This window comes from Hemitrygon akajei, chromosome 2 (assembly GCF_048418815.1).
Source record: "Hemitrygon akajei chromosome 2, sHemAka1.3, whole genome shotgun sequence".
Lineage (NCBI taxonomy): Eukaryota > Metazoa > Chordata > Chondrichthyes > Myliobatiformes > Dasyatidae > Hemitrygon > Hemitrygon akajei.
In genome coordinates, this window is record NC_133125.1 from 147,447,794 (window position 1) to 147,472,996 (window position 25,203).

Genomic DNA, 25,203 nt, shown 5'->3' on the forward strand with positions numbered 1-25,203 from the left:
CGCGGTCCACCACTTCTCCCGACCCAACACACTAAAAGGCCTGCAGGAATTTGTGGGTATGGTGAATTTCTACCACCGCTTCCTCCCCTCAGCAGCCCGAATCATGCGCCCCCTGTTCACCCTGATCTCGGGTAAGGGCAAGGACATTACCTGGGATGAAGAGGCCGCAGCCACTTTCGTTAAAACCAAAGGAGCCTTGACAAACGCCGCGATGCTAGTGCACCCCAGAACGGACGTCCCTACCGCCCTCACAGTGGACGCATCCAACACAGCAGTCCGTGGAGTGCTGGAACAACTCATCGAGGGTCGCTGGCAAGCCCTGGCATTCTTCAGCAAACACCTACAACCACCCAAACTCAAGTACAGTGCTTTCGACCGGGAGCTGTTGGCACTATACCTGGCAATCCGGCATTTCTGGTACTTCACCGCGTTCACAGACCACAAACCGCTCACCTTTGCGTTCACGAAGGCATCCGATCCCTGGTCGTCCCGCCAGCAGCGACATCTGTCCTACATCTCCGAATACACGACGGACATCCGGCATGACTCGGGAAAAGACAATGTCGTGGCAGACGCCCTATCCAGACCTACCATCCTGGCCCTGTCCCAGGGGGTGAACTATGAAGCGCTGGCGGAGGCGCAGCAGACAGACGAGGAGATCCCTAGTTACAGAACTGCAGTCTCCGGTTTGCAGCTCCAGGACCTCCCCGTAGGCCCAGGTGAGAGGACCCTACTCTGTGACGTCACCACCGGCCAATCTCGCCCCGTCGTCCTGGCAGCCTGGCTGCGGTGAGTTTTCGACTCCATTCACAACTTAGCGCACCCCTCCATCAGGACAACCGTCCGGATGGTCTCCAACAGGTTCGTTTGGCACGGACTCCGCAAGCAGGTCAGTGAATGGGCCAAAACGTGCATGCACTGCCAAACAGCCAAGGTGCAGCGGCACACCAAAGCTCTGCTGCAGCAGTTCCACCCCACCCGCCAGCGTTTCGACCACATTCATGTGGATATCGTGGGCCCCCTGCCAGTGTCGTGAGGAGCGCGGCACCTCCTGACTATCGTGGACCGGTTCACAAGATGGCCAGAGGCGGTCCCGCTCACCGACACCACCTCCGAATCCTGCATCCGAGCACTGATCGCCACCTGGGTGTCCCGCTTTGGTGTACTGGCCCACATTACCTCCAACAGAGGTACCCAGTTCACCTCCAGCCTGTGGTCAGCTATGGCCAGCCTTTTGGGAAAGCTGCACCACACAACTGCCTACCACCCACAGTTGAACGGGCTAGTGGAGCATTTCCACCGTCACCTGACGTCGGCTCTCACGGCCCGCCTCAAAGGGCCTAACTGAGTGGACGAGCTTCCCTGGGTCCTGCTCGGAATCCGCACGGCGCCCAAAGAGGATCTGCACACCTCGTCGGCCGAGTTGGTGTACGGCGCACCCCTGGTCGTCCCTGGAGAGTTCATACCAGCCCCAGGGGGGCAAGAGGAAGTACCCGCAGCAGTCCTGGACAGACTACGTGAGAGGCTCGGTAACTCTGGCCCCCATACCCACTTCACAGCATGGACAGAGCCCGACCTGCGTACCCAAAGACCCACAGAACTGTAAGTTTGTTTTTGTATGCCGGGGCAGACATCAGGCACCGCTACAGCGGCCCTACGAGGGGCCGTTTAAGGTGATCAGGAGGAACGGGTCCACGTTCGTGCTGGACATTGGGGGGAAAGAGGAAGTTTTCACAGTGGACCGACTCAAACCAGCCCACGTGGACTTGGCGCAGCCAGTCGGGGCTCAGGCACCACGGCGCAGAGGCAGACCTCCCAAACAGAGACCAACTCAGACTGTGGACATCAGGGGGAGTATCGCCAGTTCTGGGGGGGGGGGCGGGTGGTTATGTGGCGACCCACTTTCCAGTGCACTCGAACCGGCTCACAAAACGGTGCGCGCCGGCAAAGAGGCCGGCCCCAAAAAGAACGACTGGCCTTCTTCACCAGCAAGGGGAAAAGCCCACGCACGGGAAGGGACTGTGAATATGTGCCCCCTACAGCATTCCCGCCCAGGGAGGGTGGAAACAGGAAGGCTTAAAAGCGAGGCCGCAAAGTTTGAATAAAGCTTTAACGCAACTGCAACTCACCGTCTGCACACCGCTACATTACTGAAAAAAGCATTCATATAGGTATCATCTGAAGAAGAGTCAGACTGATACAACTTAAGGTAAAAGTCTTTAAATACGTTGTTAATTTCAGAATGGTCGAATATCTTAGTACCATTATCTTTAAAAATTTCTGTGATTTGATGATTAACTGTAAAAGATTTTAAGCGATTGGCTAATAAACTACCAGTTCTATCCCCGTGAATGTAAAATTGAGTTTTATCTCTCAACAGCTGTTGTTCAATTGGGTAAGTCAGCAGAAGATTATACTTGGATTGGATTTCAATCCGCTTATTATATATACTTGGATCTGGAGATAGGGCATACTTTCGATCAAGATCTTTTAATATTGCTGCTAGGTCAGACCTTTCTTTGTCAGCTTTTTTCTTTATATAGGTAGAGTAAGAGATAATTTCTCCACGAATATATGCTTTAAAAGTATCCCAGACTATAGTACCAGCGTTAACTCCTTTAAAATTTTCTTTAAAGAAAAAAGTAATACGGTTTTCCAAAAACTTTAGAAAATTTTTATCGGATAACAATGATAAGTTAAAACGCCAACTTCTATTTGATACAGAATAAACAGGTAATCTTAAAGCCAGAAGCACAGGTGCATGATCAGACAAAGCGATCTCCTTATAATCACAGGATCGAACCAGTGGAAGCAAGTTTCTATCTATAAAAAAGTAGTCAATCCGAGAGTACATATGATGAACCTGAGAGAAATACGAATATTCCTTTTCTTGGGGGTGCAAAAAACGCCACATGTCAAGAATACCACATTGAAATAGAAAAGATTTTAAAAGTAGGACTGATTTATTAGTGACAGGGGTTTTACTTGAAGAGCGGTCTAATATAGGGTCAAGCCAAAAATTAAAATACCCACCCATCACTAAGGAATATCGATTCAAATCAGGCAGAAAAGAGAAAAGATGTTCAAAGAACAAGGAGTATTCTGTATTTGGAGCGTATACATTCGCAAATACCATTAGTTTATTCTCAAGACTACTCCAAACAATAACAAAGCAGCCATTTGTATCAGAAATTACATTCTGTTGAATAAAGGATACATTCTGATCAAACAGGATAGAGACGCCTCTCGATCTAGATTGAGAGGGCGAGTGAAAATGTATATCCTTCCATTCTTTGAAAGAACACAAAATATCATTTTTACGAATATAGATTTCTTGAAGAAAGATTATATGAGTTTTAAGTTTCCGGATATAAGAAAAAATCTTATTTCGTTTAACAGGGTTATTTAGACCTTTCACATTAAAAATGAGCATATTAATAAAAGAATCCATCAAGTATCCTTTAGTAGTGTATAAAAGGTAATCACAGACATTTAGATAACGAATAAATAAAACAGTAAAAACATCCAATCAGCTTTCTGGAAGAAGCCAATTCCCCCCTCCCTCCCCCCAAAGAGAGATTTTACATATAGCATCACAAGTAAGCAAGATAACTTACCGTAAACACGCAAATGTAGTTCTTTCTTCTTTACCCCCTGTACATATACCATGTAAATTCCTTGATCACGGCATTCCAGGGGATTTATCGTCAGCGACCCATTAGAAATATTGAACTGTAAACGGTGTTCGAACTGTTCACTTGGAAACATGGGTGATCTACTAGGGACGTGATCTAAAATATCTAGGGATTCGGTGCTATTCCATTTCTTCCACTCCCAAACAACTTCTTCCTTGCTGAGATCGACTGTAAATTTGGGATCCAGTAACATCGATGAGCCAGATCTGCCATTTACTTCTTCCGTTACAGCTGATTTGGATAAGAAATATAATCAATTATGTTGCATTAACAAGAAAAATATTCAGATAATGCACAAGTGGTCTCACCTCAGCAAATGAGTGCATATTACACAAGCAGGCATTACAGGACTGCTCACTGGGCTTTAGGACTAGAATACGTGGGTCTAGAGTCACAGAGCACTACAGTACAGTAGGTCCGGGTGACTTACGTATCTTTAGGTCTTTCAGCTTTTCGAGCACCTTCTCTCTTGTGATAGTAACTGCTCCCACTTCTCTTCCTTCACACACTACAACATTAGGCATACTGATTGTGTCTTCCACAATGAAGTCTGATGCAAAACACTCATTTAGTTCATCTGCCATCTCCTTGTCCCTTATTATTATTTCTCCGGCCTCATTTTCGAGCAGCCCTATATCCATTCCTATCTCTCTTATTATTTTTTCCCCACATACTTGAAAAAGCTTTTACTATCCACTTTGATATTGTTTGCTAGCTTGCTTTCATATTTCATCTTTTGCCTCCTGACGATTCTTTTAGTTGCTCTCTGTAGGGTTTAAAAGCTTCCCAATCCTTTGCTTCCCAATAATTTTTGCTTTGTTGTAATCCCTCTTTTGCTTTTACATTAGTTTTGACTTCCCTCTTTAGCCACGGTTGTACTACTTGCCATTTTTTTTTGGTTTTGGAATACATCTAGCCGGCACCGTCCTCATTTTTCCCAGAAAATTACGCCGTTGCTGCTCCGTTGTCATCCCTGCCAGCATCTCCTTCCAATTTCCTTTGGCCAACTCCTCTCTCATACCACTTGTAATACTCTTTACTCCACTGAAATACTGCTAAGTCAGACTTTACTTTCTCCCCTTCAAATTTCAAGTTGAACTCAGTCATATTCTGATCACTGCCTTCTAAGGGTTCTTTTACCTTAAGCTCCCTAATCTCCTCCAGTTCATTACATAACACCCAAACCAGAATAGCTGATCCCCTCGTAGGCTCAATAACAAACTGCTCTAAAAAGCCATCTCGTAGGCATTCAACTAACTCACTCTCGAGATCCATTACCAACCTGATTTTCCCAATCGACCTGGGTTCACATTTGCAGCACCTATCCCGTCCAGTACGACTGCACATCTACAGTCCAATCCAACCAGGACCTACTCCTGTCATATCCACCCCTTCACAGCCAGGCCAAAGTATCACCTCCATTTTCCATTTCAGTTGTGAAGTGACACAGTAACTGGCATTGAAACAATCAGGTACAGAGGAATATGGAACTAATGTGACAGTGCTGGAAGGGGTGTAGAAGGGACTCACCAGGACGTTGCTTAAAATGGAGCAGTTCCGCTACGTGGAGAGTGGAGAAGCTACGTCTGTTTTCTCTGGAGTGGAGGCTAGGAAGAGGCATGCTTGAGGTATATAACATTGAGGGGTATAGACAGAGAAAACCGCAGGAACCTTTCCCTTATTCAAGAGGTAGATAAATTGTGCTGTAGGTTTTCTATGTTTCTAAAATGGGAGGATATAGATTTTAGATAATGTGGAAAAGATCTAAAGGGAATATGAGACAGCTTTCTTCACCAGGGTGTGGCAATACTTGGAATACACTATACCAGAGATTAAGTGAAGCTGGGTCACTGGCAACATTTAAACATTGGATTATCTGTCCTTCTCGCCACCGTGGTAAGGCAGCAGGCATAATCAAAAACCCAACCACACCTTGTAAATACAAGAGAAACTCTGAAGATGCTGGAAATCCAAAGCAACACACACAAAATGCTGGAGGAACTCAGCAGGCCAGGCAACATCTATGGAAAAAAAAGTACAGTCAATGTACAGAACAGAGAGAGAGAGAGGAACACAAGGTGATAGGTGAAACTGGGAGGGGGAGCGATGAAGTAAAAAGTTGGGAAGTTGATTGGTGAAAGAGATACAGAGCTGGAGAAGGGGGAGTCTGATAGGAGGGGGAAGAAACACCGGAGGGAGGCAATGGGCAGGCAAGGAGACAAAACGAGAGAGGGAAAAGGGGATGGGGAATGGTGTTGCGGGGGCATTACCTGAATTTTGAGAAATCAATGTTTATACCATCAGTTTGGAGACTACCCAGACAGAATATAAGGTGTTGTTCCTCCAACTTGAGGGTGGCCTCATCATAACCGTAGAGGAGGCTATGGATTGGCATTTCGGAATGGGAATGGGAAGTGGAATTAAAATGGACGGCCACTTGGAGATCCCGCTTCTTCTGGCGGTTGGAGTGTAGATGCTTGGCGAAGCGGTCTTCCAATCTGCGTCAGGTCTCACTGATATACAGGAGGCCACAGCAGGAGCACTGGACACAGTGTATAACCCCACCAGACTCACAGGTGAAGTGTCATCTTACCTGGAAGGACTGTTTAGAGTCCTGCATGGTAGTGATGGAGGTGTAGGGGCAGATGTAGGACTTGTTCTTCTTGCAAGGATAGGGAGGTCAGTGGGGAAGGACGAATGAACAAGTGAGTCATGTAGGAAGTAATACTTGCAGAAAGCAGAGAGTGCGGGGGAGGGAAAGATGTGCTTGATGATGAGATCCTATTGAGAATTGTGCGCTGGATGTGGAGGTTGGTGGGGTGGTAAGAGTGGACAAGAGGAACCCTATCCCTGGTGTGATGGCGGGAGGATGGGGTGAGGGCAGACATATGCGAAATGGCAGTGTTGTTGGTGGAGGAAGGAAAGCCTCTTTCTTTGAAGGAGGAGGACACCTCCTTATTTCTGCAATGAAAAACCTCATCCTGAGAGCAGATGCAGCAGAAACAGAGGAATCGAGGGAAAGGGATGGCGTTTTTATAACTTACAGTGTGGGAAGCAGTATAGTCCAGGTAGCTGTGAGAATCTGTGGGTCTGTAATAGACATCAGTAGATAAGCTATCTCCAGAGATAGGGAGTGAGATCGAGAAAGGGGAGGGAGGTATCGGAAATGGACCAGGTAAATTTAAGGGCAGGGTGGAAGATGGAGGGAAAGTTGATGAAGCCAATGAGCTCGGCATGGGTTAAAAACAGCTTCTACCTGCAGTTATAAGAAGATTCAATGGGTTCCCAGCATTGGACTCTTGACTTCGATCTATCTGGTTATCATCTTGCACCTTGTTGTCTACCTAATCTGTTTTCTCTGTAGTTATTGCACTTTATCCTGCATTCTATTAAAGCTTTACCTTGTGCTTCCTCAACACACCGTGTAATAAATTGATCTGGACGAAAAGTATGAACGACAAGCTTTACACTGATTACATGTGGCAATAATAAACCATTCCAATTCATGTCTAGATGAGCACTTGGGCAAGAAGGCCACGTACCAAGTGCTGGGCAAAGGGATTAAAATGGATGGGTGCCCATTGGCGGGCATGGACTCATTTGAGGAAATGGCCTGTTTGCATGCAGGTTGTCTTTCAGGAACAAGCAGAATACTGGGAGTGTGCAGTGAGACCTTTCAGTCTCCGTCGCTCCATCCACAACAGGCAGGGTTTCCCAATGGCAAACCATTTTCATTTCACTTCCCACTCGATCCATGGCCTCCACTATTGCCACGAAGAGGCCTTTTGAAGATTGGAGGAGGAAAACTTCTTGTTCTATCTGGATTACCTCCAACCAGAACATTAGTTTCTCTCACCTGGTAATTCCTCCTCCCTCCCCCTTTCTCTTTTTCTCTTCCCCATACTGGTTCCCCTCTTACCTCTTCTCTTCACTTGCCTATCCCCAACCCCTTCTCCAATGGCCCACTCTGCTCTCCTATCAGATTCCTTTTTATTCAGCCCTTTACCTTCTCCACCCATCACATCATTCCTCTCCCCCACCCACCTACCTTCATCCTCACTTAGCTTCATCTATCTCCCCATCTTCCCACCACCTTAACCAGTGACAGGGCTCCTCGTCCTTACCAACCTCCCGTGAGCTTCTGCATCTAACACATCATTCTCTGCAACTTCCTCCATCCACTAAACATATCTTTACCTTTCCCCAACACCCCACACACACTTTCTGCAGGGATCACTCCCTCCGTGATTCCCTTGTCCATTCGTCCCTCCCCACTGATCTTCCTCACGGCACATCCCTGCAAGCGGCCAAAGTGCTACACCTCCCTCACCTCCATTCTGGGACCTAAACAGTCCGTCCAGGTCAGGCAGCACTTCACCTGTGAATTTGCTGGGGTTGCATTGCTGGTGAGAGACCAGTTACACATATTAGACCAGCGTTATTTTTAACCTTAATTGTCAAGTCTGGAGCAGATGCCACTGAAGCAAGCCAATCACTCTCTTCCTGAAGGCCAGTATGGCTCTCCTGATTTACAAACAGTAACTCAACCACTCTTGATCACAGGACAGTTGGCAAAATAATATTGCCCATGTCTCAGAAGGGAAGATTCTCATATACCTTCCCATGATCAGTTGGGGAACCGGCCAGAGTAGTGGCAAATGGACTTCAATACAGGTAAGTATGAGATGACGCATTTTGTAAAGTCTTGTACTACGAATGGGAGTGTAATGAAAACTCAAGTGCATAGTTTATTGAAAGCAAAAACACAGGCAGAGAGCGTGATGATAAAAGGTGTTTAGCACACTGGCCTTCATCAGATAGAGCATTGAGTGTGGGAGCAGATGTAATGATGCAGTTCTACAAGTTGGAGTGTTGTGTACAGTTTCTGGCATCCTGAAATAGGAAGGATGTGGTTGAACTGAACAGCATAAAGAGAAGATTTACGAGGATGTTGCTAAGACTAGAGGGCTTGAGTTAGAGGGAGATAATTGGGCTAGTTCCTCATTCCTTGGAATATAGAAGAATGAAAGATGACTTCAAATAAGTATTTAAAGTTAGGAAGAGCATACATAAGGTAAAGGGTAATGGTCTTTTCCCCAGGGTAGGAGAGTCCAACGAGGGGCAAGATTTAAAGGTAATCTGACAGACAATTTTTTCCATGCAAAATATATAGAATGAGCTGCCAGAGGAAGTGGTTGAGTCAGATGCAATAGTATCATTTAAGAGGAACTTTAAGGTACATGGAGAGGCAGATCTTACCAGAATATGCGCCAAATGCAGGAAATTGGGACGCAGTGGGAGCCACACGGTATATTGGGTGGGCAATGAGTCAGCTAGGACCGGTTATGACAGAAAGGTCTGAATTCCTTTATGACTTTCCTTTTAGATAGCTTACCTGTGGAGAGGCTTACCACAAATCTAAATGTTAATATGAACTGTATATGGCACCATGCAATGTTGAAAGGAACACTGATCAACTGGTATGAAACTTCCAGGGAAGGTACCAGAGAAAGTAACACCGAGGATGGATAGCGGCAAAGGCTTCTGGATAGTAATAGAAGGAGGCATGGAATGATGCAAGGTTCAGGACAAAGCTGAGGGAAGTCAGCAGGAACTTCAGAGATTTGGGGTGACAAAAAAAAAATCAGGCTGGAGGACGAGACGTGCCAGGGAAGAGTTACATAGTGAAAATCCAAGCTGCAAAGGGGCATTTAAAATGAGAGTACATTTAAGAGGAGCCAGCAATAGCATTTAATGAAAGTCTAGTTTAATCTAATATAGTATGCACAGTACTTGCTACGAATATTCCATGGAATGTTTTACATTTGCATATGGGAATGTTACTGTATATTGGAACATTACAGAGACTTTACAAATGAGGCAAACTCTCAATTGGAATGACAGCAATGGTAGATTGAAGCAGGAGGAATTCTCTGATGGAAAGAGAACAATCCTAAATTGAAACACTTACAGAGATTCTGCTGAAGGACATTTAAAATGTGAACAATGGAATGAAAAGTGAAAACTTCATGCTGAAGGATGGAATTCTTCAGATTAGGGTCATAGCAGTGGGAGAGACACACCAACAAGACCAACAAATGAACAGAGGAGCGAGGAACAGAATCCCTTTAGGGCAATTGGTGGTGGGGCGGTGGGAGGAAGAGAGCAAGTGGAATCTCACTGCATATTGAAAGGCCTACATAGAGTGGGTGTGGAGACGATGCTTTCTATAGCCTGGGAATCTACAACCAGAGAGTACAGCCTCAGAATGAAACAGAGATTAGGAGGAATTTCTTTAGCCAGATGACGGTGAATCTCTGGAATTATTGCCACAGACAGATGTGGAGGCCAAGACATGAGGTATATTTAAACAGAGGTTGATAGGTTCTGGATTAGTAACGGCACCAAATGTTATAGGCAAAAAGCAGGAGAATGGGGTTGAGTGGCGTTGAGGGGGATAATAAATCAGCCATGATGGAATGGCAGCACAGACTTGATGGGCTGAATGGCCTAATTCTGCTCCTATAACTTGTGGAAAAAATTAGCCATTTGCAGGTTAATCTCTGCCAGGCTTTCACAAACCTGTACCAGAGCCTCAGCTTGCTGCCCTTGCCCAAGACAACTGCAGTCACAGCTGCCTCACTTCATGTTATTTCAGTAACTTCTTAATGTACTTTAAATCCACTTTTAATTTTAAAATGGCATGAAATTAAAGATAAATCAATTTATAAATCAAGTCATAAAATTAAAATTTAAAAGAATAATTCTGCTTTAGAAACATATACAAAGTGTAACAAAGCCTCAAAGCTTTGACAGAAGATGGGTCTCCAACCACAGCATCACCTCCTGCCAGAGCTCCTCAGGAGATCTGGCCAATGCTTCCTGAGCACTAACTGGATACAAGGCCTCTCAGAGGGACAGAGTCAGCTCGTTCCCCTTCCCCGGGCCATATCCAAGGAGGAGATGGCAGAGGGTGTAAGGGCTGTCTGGAAGCCTGGTGACAAGCTGAACAGTGCATTGTAGAGCCCTAGCATGTTGCGCTGCCCTTTGACCCAACTGGCCCATGCCAACTAGGATGCCCGTTCACTTAGGTTCATTCGCCCACATTTGATTTGTAATTCCTTTAAACCCCTCCTATTCATGTACGGACCCAAAACCTTAAATGTTGCTGTACCTCTCTTAGCCACTTTCTCCGACAGCTATCGTCTGAGTGAAATAGCCCCTCAGGTATCTTTTCAATCTTTCATCACTTGGCTTAAACATATCCACCTAGTTTTTTTTTTAATTCTCTTTTCCCAGGAAAAAGGCCATATGCATCCACCCAACATTCAGATAGCTAAAATCATGACAGATATACACAAGGCATCCCTCAATCTTCTACATTTCAAGGAATACGTTCTAGCCAGCACAACCTCTCCCTGCAAATCAGAACCTCTTTGCCCTGGCAGTAGTCTTTCATGTAACAAAAACTGGACCTAGTACTCCAAGTACAGCCTCATCAATGCCTTAAACTGCAATAAAATTTCCTGACTCCAAAAGCCAGTGTCCTGACCGACGAAGATAAGCAGACCACTGGCCTTCCTGTCTACCTGGGGTGCTGCTTTCAGTGAACTCAGGTAGTCACACCTGGGACACAGGGTACGGATAAGTGGGTGACTGCCAGGAGAGGGAAGGGAAAGGTCAGGTTGTGGACAGCAACCCTGTGGCCATCCCACTTAACAGCAAGTATTCCATATTAAGTAATGTTGGGGGCGGTGGGGGGAAGAAACGACCTGCCTGTGGGAAGCAACAGTGGTTGTGCCTCTGGCATCGAGTCTGGCCCTGTGGCTCAGAAGGGTAGGGAACAGAAGGTGGCAGCAGGAATACAGGAGTCTATAGTTCGGGGGACAGATATGAGATTCTGTGGGCGCAAAAAAGAAATATGGATGGTAGTCTGCCACCTCCCAGGTGCCAGGGTTCGTGATGCTTCTTATTGCGTCCACAATATCCTGAAATGGGAGGGTGAGCAGCCAGAGGTCGTGGTACGTTTTGGTACCAATGACATGGGTAAAAAAGGGAGGAGATCCTGAAAACAGAATACGGGGAGTTAAGGAGGAAGCTGAGAAGCAGGAACTCAAAAGTAGTAATAATCCTGGGATTGCTACCCGTGCCACGCAACAGTGAGGACAGAAATAGAATGAGGTGGCGGATATACGTGTGGCTAAAGGATTGGAGCAGGGGCCAGGGATTCAGATTTCTGCATCATCAAGATGTCTTCTGGGACAGGTATGACCTGTACAAAAAGGACAGGTTGCACTGGAATCCTAGGGGGACCAATATCCTTGCGGGGAGGTTTACTGATGCTATTGGGGAGGATGTAAAATAGATTTAAAGGGGGTTGGGAACTGAAGTGAAGAGGCAGAGGATGGGGAGGTTGGAGCACAAGTACAGGCAGCTTGTAGGGAGTTTGTGAGGAAGGATAAACAAACGAGAAAGCAAAAATGCACTTAGCCCGATGGTTTGAGATGTGTCTATTTTAAAGCAGGGAGTATCATAAACAAGGCCGATGAACTTCGAGCATGGATTAATTAATATAGCCTGGGAATTGGCTTGCCCACAGAAGGCAAAGTGTGGTTGCAGATGGTTCATATTCTACATGGAAGTCAGTGACCAGTGGTATTCTGCAGGGATCTGTTCTGGGACCCCATTCACTTTATGATTTTTATAAATGACCTGGATGAAGAAGTGGGTTAGCAAGTTTGCTGGGTTCGTGGTGTTGTGAATCATCTGGAGAGTTGTCAAGTTATGACGCAACATTGATAGGGAGCAGAACTGGGCTGAGAAGTGGCAGATGGGAGTTCAACCCTGATAAGTGTGAAGTGTTCATTTCGGTAGGTCAAATTTAAGACAGAATATTAGTGGTAAGACTCTTGGCATGTGGGGGATCAGAGCGAACTTGGGGTCCATGTTCATGGAGCATGTACCTGCTGTGCAGGTTGACAGTGTTGTTGAGACGGCATATGGTGTGTTGGGATTCATCAACCGTGGGACTGAGTTCAATTGCCGTGAGGTAATGATAAAGTTATACAAGACCTTAATTAGACACCACTTGGAGTATGTGTTCATTTCTGATCACCCCACTACTGGAAGGATGTGGATACTATAGAGAGAGTATAGAGGAGATTTACAAGGATGTTGCCTGGATTGGAGCGTGTGCCTTATGAAAATAGGTTGAGTGAGCTTGGCATTCTCTCCTTGCTGCAATGGAGGATGATAGAGGTTGATTTTTTTTTTATTAACAAAAAATACTTTATTCAAAAATAAAATTATTTACAATGAACCTTTCAATGATGTTCAATCCTTTACAGACATTTCCGCTACATTCTGTACATTTCCACACTTTCAGCCACTCATCAGGCACTGTTGGTTCATCTTTACCCACCATTGTTGGGGGGCAAACTCCCCGCCACCCGACCCCTCCCACAGTAGGACCCTAAACCATGGTCCTTCCCCACCGGGCCCTGACGGTGGCTGAACCAAATTTCAGTGTGTCCCTCAGCACGTACTCCTGCAGCCAAGAATGTGCCAGTCGGCAGCATTCCCCCACGGACATCTCTGTGTGCTGGTAGACCATCAAGTTTCGGGCCGAACAAAGAGCGTTTTTCATCGAGTTGATGATTTGCCGGCAGTATGATAAAATGAGGAGAGGTATTGATCGTTTAGATAGCCAGAGGCTTTTCCCTAGGACTGATATGACTAACACAAGGGGGTACGGCTTTAAGGTGCTTAGAAGAAGGTACAGAGGGGGTGTCAGGGGTTGGTTTTTCCAGACAGAGTGATGGGTGCATGGAATGCCCTGCTGGCGACTGTGGAGGAGGTGGATACAGTAGGATCTTTTTAAAAGACTTTTAGATAGGAACGGAGCTTAGGTTGAGTGAACTTGGCCTTTTCCCTTTGGAGCAATGAAGGATGAGAGGTGATCTAATAGAGGTGTATAAGATGATGAGAGGCATTGATCATGTGGATAGCCAGAGGCTTTTCCCAGGGCTGAAATGACTAACAGGAGGGGGCATTGTTTTACGGTGCTTGGAAGTAGGTACAGAGGGGATGTCAGGAGTAAGTTTTTCACTCAGAGAGTGGTGGATGCTGGGATGCACTGCTGGTGATGGTGGTGGAGGTGGATACAATAGGGTCTTTTAAGAGACTCTTAGACAGGTACATGGAGCTCAGAAAAAGACAAGAGCTATGCACTAGGGAAATTCTAGGCAGTTTTAGAGTAGGTTACATGGTCAGCACAACATTGTGGGCCAAAGAGTCTGTGCTGTAGATTTCTATGTTAGCCAAGAAAGCACAGCCTCATTTCCAAACACTGAAAAAATAATGACAAATACCAAGCTATCCGAACCTCTCACTAAGTGAATAGGAAAGTGAAGGCAACCACATCAGGCTTCCGTTTGTACACAACACTGCCATCAAAAAATATTTTAAATCAAAATAAAGTTCATTCATTTAAAAACTGCCATCAAAATGATGACTAAGCACCAGAGATAGTTTAATGAATGAGTCACAAAAGTTTCCCTGAAACATATCCAGCCTTTCTGGGTAAAAACATACCTCCGTTCTTCGCCCTTAAGTACCACAGTATTCTCCCTGACAATATTCTCATGTAAAAATAGAACGCACAAACAGAATGAACCAAGAATGATCATGCTGGGCCGAACTGCTTGCTGTCTCCCCCACCCCGTGCATTTCCGCCGGCGCGGAAAATACCAGAGGTCCCGGACTGCGGCATACCTGCGTTTGGCCTTGGATATGCAGCGCTCCGTTTCACGTTTAAATGTGTGTCGGCACCACTAAACACAATGTACACGGACGACAGCAGCAGCAAGAGAGGTAGCAAAAACAAATTCATCACCGAACCGCAGTTGCTCCCCAACAACAATCCGCAACCAGAGCGAAAAACGCGCAAACACCACGGCCCTGCGGCCATGTAGGAAGTGACGACGCGACCTTGCTCATCTGACTTTAATGGCAGGAGTCCAATTTAAAGTTGCCTTACCGCTACCTCCACCAGCTGCACTGGAGTGTGGTACAGAGAGTTGAGAAATAAACCCCGACTGGTGCTTCAACAAATGAAAACTAAATTACCCCCAAAAGCCCTATAAATGATAAATAATGAAAGACATTATAGTGAATTAAATTCGCTTCCATAACAAAGTTTTTAAGTGAAAAAGCTAGTAGTGCAGCCTGCATTGGCTTTCTTTCAACCTTATATGCTTCACATTGTAAAATAATATGTTCAACTGTTTCAGAATGATGATGACAAAACCTACATACCCCAAAGTGGTGTTCTCCAACAAGATACAAGGAATAATTAAGCATAGTATGCCCAATTCCAAGTCGAGTCAATGTAATTCTTTCCCTTCTTGTCTTTCCCCCTTCTCCCATCAATCCAAGTTTTATGTACTCAAGGTACTGTATCTCCCCTTATGCCTTTTATACCATGTCTTGCCATAATTTCCTAAATCTTATCCCCACCAATCCCTTAGCTTCTGATTTGCTAAATGGAAGGTCTATATCCACAGATGAACTTTTAACAGCTTTTTTGGCCAAACAATCAACCAGCTCATTCCCTTCAAGATCAAGAAGTCTCACCACTGACACTTCTTCAAGAGTTTGACCATATAATTTCAAATTAAGTGCATGTCTATTGATCCTCTTTGTAAAACATATAACTTGTTTTAGCTACTGAAAGTTTAACCCCCGTCTATTTACCCTCTGTTCGATCTTATTAATTGCTAATTGTATCCTGTGTACGGTTAAATTGAATTTATTCCTCTGATATATAAAGCTCCATCACCTGCAAAAAGTGATTAACCCACCCCAGTACCTATCTCAGAGAAAGTATCATCAATGTTAAACAATAAAGGGCTACAAATACTGCCTCGTGGAGTCCCATTCCCTATCTCATAGAAGCCCGAGTATACCTTTCCTACCTATGCCTGCATAGACCATCCAAATAAAAGGCTTGGAAAAAACTTATATAGCTTTCCTCTCATTCCCAATTTCCATAATTTATACCCTCCCTTTATAACATATCATATGCTTTTTCTATATCAAAGAATACTTACTCTATCACAACGTCTTTATTTACCTGTGCTTTCCTAATATCATCTTCCAAACATAAAACTGAATCAATATCATTCTACCCTTCCGAAAACCGCGCTGATAAAACGCTATATCACACCTTTTTCCAAAATATAATTCATCCGCTCTGTAATCATAAGTTTACACAAGTGAGGCATTAATGATGTTGGTCCATAACTATCATGTGATGGGACTGACGGGAGGTGTTTCAATTTCTCCTGCGTCAAACGTCAAGACGTATCACGCAGACTTGACGGGGAGAGAGTGGGTGAAATGTTGATAAACGTGTTATGGGCCTTTGGACTCTCCCCTGTCTTGTTCGTGTGCTGCATTGAACCCTTTGCCAAAGCCATCAGGAGGGATGGGGGCGTAAGAGGGGTGACGCTGCCAGGTAGTGGAGGGACCCAAGTCAAAACCTCCCTGTACATGGACGATGTCACCGTCTTCTGCTCCGATCTGAGGTCAGTTCGCAGGCCGATCAGCATCTGCGAACAGTTCGAGCAGGCGTCGGGGGCCAGGGTCAACCGCACGAAGAGCGAAGCCATGCTCTTCGGCAACTGGCCCGACCGATCCAGCGTCCCCTTCACCATCAGGGCTGATCACCTGGAGGTGTAGGGGACATGGTTCGGAGGGGCCGAGGCGTGCAACAAGAACTGGCAGGAGCGGACTGCCAAGGTGAAACAGAAACTGGGGCTGTGGGGAGGGCGCTCCCTCTCGATAGCGGGCAAGAACCTGGTCATCAGGTGTGAGGTGCTCTCAGGGCTGCTGTACTTGGCGCAGGTGTGGCCAGTCCGCTGCTCCTTCAGCTCGGAAATCACCCGAGCCGTCTTCAGATTCATCTGGGGATCCAAGATGGAGCGGGTCAGAAGGACCACCCATGCACAAGTCCCTGGACAACGGGGGCAAAACGTCCCCAATGTCGCCCTTACCCTGATGGCCAGCTTCGTGTGTGGCTGCATCAGGTTGTATGTGGATCCCAGGTACGTGGGCACCACCTACCACTACGTCGCCCGTCTGCCAGCACACGGAGATGTCCGTGGGGGAATGCTGCCGACTGGCACATTCTCGGCTGCAGGAGTACGTGCTGAGGGACGCACTCAAACTCGGTGCAGCCACCGCAAGGGCCCGATGGGGAAGGACCACAGTCTAGGGTTCTTCTCCCATGGGAGTTGAGGGGTGGGAGGTTGGGGGTATACCCCCTGATTGTAAATATGAAAGAACAAAGTGCCACGTGGGTGGCAAAACTTTTGAACTTTGAAAATGTACAGTAATGATACCAACTGTAAAGAATTGAAAGTCTTTGAATGGTTATTGTATATAATTTTATTTTTGAATAAAGTATATTTTGTTTAATAAAAAAAATCTCCGTGTGCTGGTAGACCATCAAGTTTCGGGCCGACCAAAGAGCGTCTTTGATCGAGTTGATGATCTGCCAGCGGCACCGGATGTTGGTCTCGGTGTGCGTCCCCGGGAACAGCCTGTAGATCAGAGAGTCCTCTGTTACGCAGCTGCCGGGGGTGAACCTCGACACTGCCCCTTCTTGACAGGATAGCACTTATAACTCAGTTCGCTCACCCCGGGCGCTGCCGTTAACTGATTCAGCAACCCGGGACACTTTCTTTAGTCCTCTCCCTCCACATATCCGCTGTTTGTTTCACACATTTCACTGCTAAATGTTACCCCGTTCTGGTCTTATTAATGGGGGGGGGGGGGGGGTGTCTTTCTGCAGCCTTTTCCCCGGTCATATGCAGCGGCCCCTCCAGACAGAATGTTCCCTATGATACCGGTGTAGAAACTTGAGTCTTTGATCTCATACCAAGTCTCCTCAAACTCCTTGTGAAATGCAAGCCGCTGCCGTACAGCGCCTTCTTGGTACAGTAATTGCATCAGCATGTCAGAGGTCAGAGGGGTTCCTTCCTTTTCGGGAAGATATGTAAATAGCAGAGCGAAACAAAAAATATGAAATGCTGAAAAGTAGCATTCGTTTATAACAAACTGGAAAAGTAAAATGTGGAGCTACATTTATTTCTCGAACGTTTGCCTTTTGTGAAAACAGTGTAAGTTTTAAAATTGTGGCTCGTGTTAATGTTAAGGAGTGATATGTGGATTTGGTCGGGTGTGAGAGGGGTTTACAAGCATACTTACCTGGCAGGGAACTGTCGGTGATCAAGACGGCCGAGGTTCCAGGACGAGGCTATCCCATTGCACTCCGGGTGTGCTGACGCCTGCGATGTCCCCAAATGCGGGATACTCGACTGCAAAATTTGTGGTAGTGGGGGACTGCGTTCGTGCTCTCCCCTGATTTTTGTTATGAGAAATTTGCAGCCCTCAATACACCAATTCGGTCTTTTTGCAGACATAAATGAAATAAAAGTTGACAATACAAATGACGGAAGTGTGGAGCCAAAATAAAACCAAATGGCTAGAGGAACACTGTGGGTTGGGCAGCATCCGTGGAGGTGACATTACATATTCAGGTCTTGCATGAAAAACATGCAAAATTAGTTCTTTGTACATGTTCCACTGTCCTAGTAAGCAAACCACAAAGAGTAAGGGTCCCAGAACAGATCCCTGAGGCACACCACTGGTGATGGACCTCCATGCAGAATATGATAGATAGATAGATACTTTATTCATCCCCATGGGGAAATTCAACTTTTTTCCAATGTCCCATACACTTGTTGTAGCAAAACTAATTACATACAATACTTAACTCAGTAGTGTTGACCCATCTACAACCACTCTTTGCCTTATGTGGGCAAGCCAGTTCTGGATCCACAAAGCAATGTCCCCTTGGATCCCATGCCTCCTTACTTTCTCAATAAGCCTTGCACAGGGTACCTAATCAAATGCCCTGCTGAAATGCATATACACTACATCTACTACTCTACCTTCATCAATGTGTTTAGTCACATCCTCTAAAAATTCAATCAGGCTCCTAAGACACGACCTGCCCTTGACAAAGCCATGCTGACTATTCCTAATCATATTATGCCTCTCCAAAAGTTCATAAATCCTGCCTCTCAGGATCTCTTCCATCAACTTACCAACCACTGGTTTATAATTTCCTGGGCTATCTCTACACTCTTTCTTGAATAAGGGAACAACTTGTGCAAACCTCCAATCCTCCGGAACCTCTCCCATCCCCATTGATGATGCAATGGGGAGAACATGCTAACAGACAGCAGCAGGAATTGAACCCCTGGCACTGTGATAGTATAGTTTTAAGGTGCTTGGAAGTAGGTACAGAGGAGATGCCAGGAGTAAGTTTTTTTATGCAGAGAGTGGCGAATATGGGGAATGAGCTGCCATGGTGGTGGAGATGGATACAATAGGGTCTTCTAAGAGACTCCTGGATAGGTATTTGGAGCATAGAAGAATAGAGGGCTATGGGTAACCCCAGGTAATTTCTAAAGTACATGTTCAGCACAGCATTGTGGGCCGAAGGGCCTGTATTGTGCTGAAGGCTTTCTATGTTTCTATGTATTGGTTTCCTCCAGGCACCCCAGTTTTCTCCCACATTCCAAAGTCATATGAATTAGTATGTTAACTGGTCACATGGGTGTAATGTAATTGGGCAGTGAGGGCTAGTGTGCCTGAAGTGCATGTTTCGGTGCGATATCTCTAAATTAAATAAATATACAACCCTTCTCCACAATAGCTCAGTAAATCTTCCCTGTTTGGATCTTCCAAACACAGCTACAGTTTACAAAGATTCATAACTGGAAAAAAAACACAGCCGTGAAACAAAAAGTGTCAGGTGCTGTGGTGGAGGTCAGTGTAGACACTGGGAGAGGAGGGGGTGGGTCGGGGACACACCGAGACCCCGGTAGAGGTGGTGGGGTGAGGTCAGTGTAGACACTAGGAGAGGAGGGGGTGGGTCGGGGACACACCGAGACCCCGGTAGAGGTGGTGGGGTGAGGTCAGTGTAGACTCTGGGAGAGGAGGAGGTGGGTTTGGGGACACACCGAGACCCTGGTAGAGGTGGTGGGGTGAGGTTAGTGTAGACACTGGGAGAGGAGGAGGTGGGTCGGGGACACACCGAGACCCCGGTAGAGGTGGTGGGGTGAGGTCAGTGTAGACACTGGGAGAGGAGGAGGTGGGTCGGGGACACACCAAGACGCCGGTAGAGGTGGTGGGGTGAGGTCAGTGTAGACACTGGGAGAGGAGGAGGTGGGTCGGGGACACACCAAGACGCCGGTAGAGGTGGTGGGGTGGAGGTCAGTGTAGACACTGGGAGAGGAGGAGGTGGGTCGGGGACACACCGAGACCCCGGTAGAGGTGGTGGGGTGGAGGTCAGTGTAGACACTGGGAGAGGAGGAGGTGGGTTGGGGACACACCGAGACCCTGGTAGAGGTGGTGGGGTGGAGGTCAGTGTAGAGACACTGGGAGAGGAGGAGGTGGGTCGGGGACACACCGAGACGCCGGTAGAGGTGGTGGGGTGAGGTCAGTGTCGACACTGGGAGAGGAGGAGGTGGGTCGGGGACACACCGAGACCCCGGTAGAGGTGGTGGGGTGAGGTCAGTGTCGACACTGGGAGAGGAGGAGGTGGGTCGGGGACACACCGAGACCCCGGTAGAGGTGGTGGGGTGAGGTCAGTGTCGACACTGGGAGAGGAGGAGGTGGGTCGGGGACACACCGAGACCCCGGTAGAGGTGGTGGGGTGAGGTCAGTGTCGACACTGGGAGAGGAGGAGGTGGGTCGGGGACACACCGAGACCCCGGTAGAGGTGGTGGGGTGAGGTTAGTGTATGACTGGGAGAGGAGGAGGTGGGTCGGGGACACACCGAGACCCTGGTAGAGGTGGTGGGATGAGGTCAGTGTAGACACTGGGAGAGGAGGAGGTGGGTTCGGGGACACACCGAGACCCCGGTAGAGGTGGTGGGGTGGAGGTTAGTGTAGACACTGGGAGAGGAGGAGTTGGGTTCGGGGACACACCGAGACCCCGGTAGAGGTGGTGGGGTGGAGGTTAGTGTAGACACTGGGAGAGGAGGAGGTGGGTCGGGGACACACCGAGACGCCGGTAGAGGTGGTGGGGTGAGGTCAGTGTAGACACTGGGAGAGGAGGAGGTGGGTCGGGGACACACCGAGACGCCGGTAGAGGTGGTGGGGTGAGGTTAGTGCTGCTTCCTGACCACAGGCAGGAATAGCGAACAAATCTGTTCCACCGCTTGAGACCGAGACCGAGGTCCGACACACCTCCCGGTCCTTCTCACTGTCCACATAAACTGTGAACAATGCAGCGAGCTAACCGCTTTTTTTGAAAACAAAATATACTTTATTCAAAAATAAAATTATATACAATAACCATTCAAAGACTTTCAATTCTTTACAGTTGGCACCATTACTGTCTTTACATTTTCAAAGTTCAAAAGTTTTGCCACCCACGTGGCACTTCGTTCTTTCATATTTACATTCAGGGGGTATACCCCCAACCCCCTACCCCTCAACTCCCACGGGAGAAGAACCCTAGACTGTGGTCCTTCCCCACTTGCGATGGCTGCACCAAGTTTGAGTGCGTCCCTCAGCACGTACTCCTGCAGCCGAGAATGTGCCAGTCGGCAGCATTCCCCCACGGACATCTCCGTGTGCTGGCAGACCATCAAGTTTCGGGCCGATCAAAGAGCGTGTTTAACCGAGTTGATGATTTGCCAGCAGCACCGGATGTTGGTCTCGGTGTGCGTCCCCGGGAACAGCCCATAGATCAGAGAGTTCTCTGTTACGCAGCTGCTGGGGATGAACCTCGACACTGCCCCTTCCATCTTCCTCCACACCTTCTCCGCGAACCCACAGTGTGCAAAGAGGTCGGTCACCGACTCCTCCTCACTGCAGCCCTCCCGTGGGCAGAAGGGTGTGGAGACGACGTTCCGGGCGTACAGGAAGGATCTGACTGGGAGGGCCCCTCTCACCGCCAGCCAGGCGAGGTCTTGGTGCCTGTTGGTGAGGTGGGGCGATGAGGCATTTTGCCAGATGAACTGGAAAGTCTGCTCAGGGAACCACCCCACTGTGTCCATCACATCCTTCTCCTGCAGTGCCCGCAGGACCTTACGTGCTGACCACTGCCTGATGGCCCTGTGGTCAAAGGCGTTGACCTGAAAGAACTTCTCTACGAAGGACAGGTATGGTGGCAATGACCAGCTGACAGGGGTGTTGCGTGGGAAAGGGGCCAGACCCATCCTTCGTAGCCAGGGCGACAGGTAGAACCTGGGCACGTAGTGGTACTTGGTGCCCACGTACCTGGGATCCACACACAACCTGATGCAGCCACACACGAAGCTGGCCATCAGGGTGAGGGCAACATTGGGGACGTTTTTCCTCCCGTTGTCCAGGGACTTGTGCATGGTGGTCCGTCTGACCCGCTCCATCTTGGTTCCCCAGACAAATCTGAAGACAGCTCAGGTGCTTGCGATGGAAGTCCCTGATAAGAGAGAGGTCCAGGACGTTAGGAGCAGAGACCCAGCAACTCTCCTCAGGACCGTAACCCTCCCAGTCCACAAGGTACCAGAGCCCATGGCCCCGGCGATGAACATCCAGCAGTCGACGCACTGTGAAGACCTCTGACCCATTGATGAGCCGTGGGGGAGGGGGGTTTGGGGACAGGACACAGGGGGTGGCTCATGAAAGGCTTGCTGCGGGACACATGGAAGGTGGGGTGAATGCGGCAGAGAGTGGAGGGGAGCTTGAGATGGACAGCAGCAGGGCTGATGACTTTAGCAATGGGAAATGGGCCGATGAAGTGAGGGGCAAGCTTACAGGAATCCACCTTGAGGGGCAGGTCTCAGGTTGAAAGCCACACACACTGTCCCTGACGGTAACGCGGGGCCTTGGAGAGATGGCGGTCAGCTTGACGCTTGATCCTAGCAGAGGCATTAGAAGGGCAGAGTGAGTGTGCCTCCACGTCTGCTAACAATGGCGGATGAACGCCTCGGCAGATGGAACGCCAACCTCCTCCTCCTGGGCAGGAAACAGTGGGGGTTGGTAGCCAAATCAGCACTCAGAAGGGGACAGAGCGGTAGATGAGGACGGATGGGAGTTTATGGCGTACTCGGCCCAGGGTAGCTGCTGACTCCACGCGGTGGGTTCCGGGAGACCAGACTCTAGCTGTTGGTTGGCCCGTTCGGTCTGGGCATTGGTCTGTGGGTGGAATCCTGAAGACAGACTCACGGAGGCACACAGATTACAGAATGCCCTCCAGAAGTTGGATGTGAATTGAGAGCCCCTGTCTAGCACAACATCTACAGGTAAACCGTGTAATTTAAAAACATGCATTACTAGTAACTGGGCTGTTTCTTTGATCGAGGGGAGTTTAGGTAAAGGAATGAAGTGTACAGTCTTTGAGAAACGATCAACTACTGTGACAATGGTGGTATTACCATCTGATGGGGGAAAACTGGTGATAAAATCCAGGGTATTGTGGGACCAGGGTGTCTTAGGGATAGACAGGAGTTGTAACAGACCAGTAGGTGACTGGTTAGAGCTGTTGTCTTGAGCTCAGACCGAGCAGGCTGAGACAAAGTTGCGGATGTCATCTCCCATGGAGGGCCACCAGAACCGCAGATTGATGAAGGCCTCCAATTCCTGATGTCATCCCTCTCCCCTTCTGTGTGCGTTGAGTGTAATGATGCCCTTCCTCATGGCATCTGATTGGCTACTGGCTAGAAGCACAATGTTGTACACTTTAAGCAAGTCCAGGCCCATCCAGTCCCATGAAGCTGAGTATAACTCAACCGGTAAGCCATTGCTTCCAGGAGTTCTATTTGAGTCAAAGGATTGGATGGAGCCAGCCATCTCCTCCAGCATCAGTGGTTGGTCCAGACTCTATTGCTTGCTGTCATCTACCATTTGTGCTGTCTGTGACCTGTTTGTAATACAGACCAGCAAAGAAGGGTTTGCAAATCCTCAGTATGTCTGACTGTGAGAATGCTACAGGGCCACCCTCTTCCTCGAGCCCTTGGACAGAAAGCTCCATCTGTGAACCTTTTGGATGAAGAAACACGGGCCCGCCTCATCCTGTTCCACTGTGCGGACTCTGGATCGGAAGATGAACTGGGAAGATCCACTGGCAAAGTGCTGGGTTTGCTGACTTTTCACCTCTCATAACTCCTCCCTCACATCCGCCCGCTTCGACTACAGAAGTCGCAGCAGTCCTGTCTAGAGTTTACGCAGTTCCCTCTGAAACTGCCTTGCTTTCCCCTTTGCCGATGAAGAACCTCGATGCTCTCCCCGGCTGCTTCCCACCAGTGAATCAAGAAAAGTGTTTCCAGGCTCTCCAACCTGTAAATTCCCTCTTTAGTTCTTTAATGTTCTCTGGGACCACCAGAGTAACATTCAGCTTCTACGTCCCCCTGCCTGCTTTCTGGTCCTCCTGTAGATGACGGGAGGCTCACAGAAGGCATTGGTCAGACAAGAACACTGGCGTAACATCAGTGATGGGCTCTGACAGGATGAGGAAGTCAATCCAGGAGGGGGCTGAGTCCTCCGATTGTGAGCAGCTGGGTTATGGCTGTACTGTACTCTGCCTACAGAGTAGTGAAGGCATCGCTAAGCTTTACTGTTTTAACCATTTCCATCAGGAATCTGGAGGTGCTGTCCAGTCTGCTGTCGGCACTACCAGATCGTCCAGCCACATCAACGATGCAGTCTCCGGCCAGATGACCAGCTGGATCATCACCAGCAGTGGAGGGAACTCCTCAAAGACAGCTAGCTGCTCACTCTGCATGGATGAAGTGTATACATTGATCAGGGGGAGCGGAGTGTTTCTGTATTTTATGTCTGCCACCAGGAGGCGCCCCAACCATCTCTTTGACTAGGGTGATTGATTGAAAACCTGCAACTCTGTAACATAATCCCCAGACCGGAAGTGAGATAATCATTCCTCACCAAACATAGAGAAAAACATTGGGCCATCATCACGATCACTTCCAATAGCTGCCGAGGTGTGGTAGCCCGCACTCCTGTAAGAAGGCTTATCTGCATTGTTTTTGTAAGGCATTGACGGATCACTCCATTCTCTTTAAACTGTGCAAATTCAAAGATGTCAGTTTTAAGTCCATGATTATTGCCTGAGACAGTTCTTACCTGGTCACTCAGCCAGAGCTGTCAACCCCATGACTTTAGTGAAATGCTGCTCTTCTCTGGGTTCAGGTACTGAGGATAATGCTCCCCCAGGTGTGCTGATGCCAGTGGTGTGACTGGGAAGGGGCAGGGTTAGTTACAAGTTCTTCTCTAAAATCCTACACTATTTGACCTCCCCCCAACCTCTCTGAGCTGGGAGCATCGGAATGGGTCTCTGAGCTAGGCTGGTGGCTCCTGTGCTGCTCATGGTACCCCAGAGGCTTCTGTACAACTCCCAGTTTCCCGGAGCTGCTGTTGACTGGAGAGCC

At 47.9% G+C, this 25,203-nt stretch overlaps 1 protein-coding gene and 1 non-coding gene across 4 annotated transcripts in view; one reads left to right on the forward strand and one right to left on the reverse strand.

Annotated features, from left to right (window-relative positions):
* Window positions 1-14,680, reverse strand: part of LOC140716643 (muscle M-line assembly protein unc-89-like) — a 56,815-nt gene extending 42,135 nt beyond the window's left edge. For 2 of the 3 annotated variants that reach the window (XM_073029478.1, XM_073029471.1), the window contains exons 1-2: window positions 14,469-14,680; window positions 3,618-3,926 (exon numbers count right to left, since the gene is read on the reverse strand). In XM_073029478.1, coding sequence (XP_072885579.1) covers window positions 3,618-3,926; window positions 14,469-14,664 — 505 coding nt within the window. In that variant the 5' untranslated portion in view covers window positions 14,665-14,680. The remainder of the gene's footprint in view (window positions 1-3,617; window positions 3,927-14,468) is intronic. The other variant, XM_073029482.1, reaches the window with a different exon arrangement.
* A 3,278-nt stretch (window positions 14,681-17,958) lies between these two features.
* On the forward strand, window positions 17,959-18,122 carry LOC140722645 (U1 spliceosomal RNA). Its single transcript, XR_012097703.1, has one exon. It is a non-coding gene; the product is annotated as a U1 spliceosomal RNA (small nuclear RNA).
* The last annotated feature ends 7,081 nt before the right edge of the window (window positions 18,123-25,203 follow it).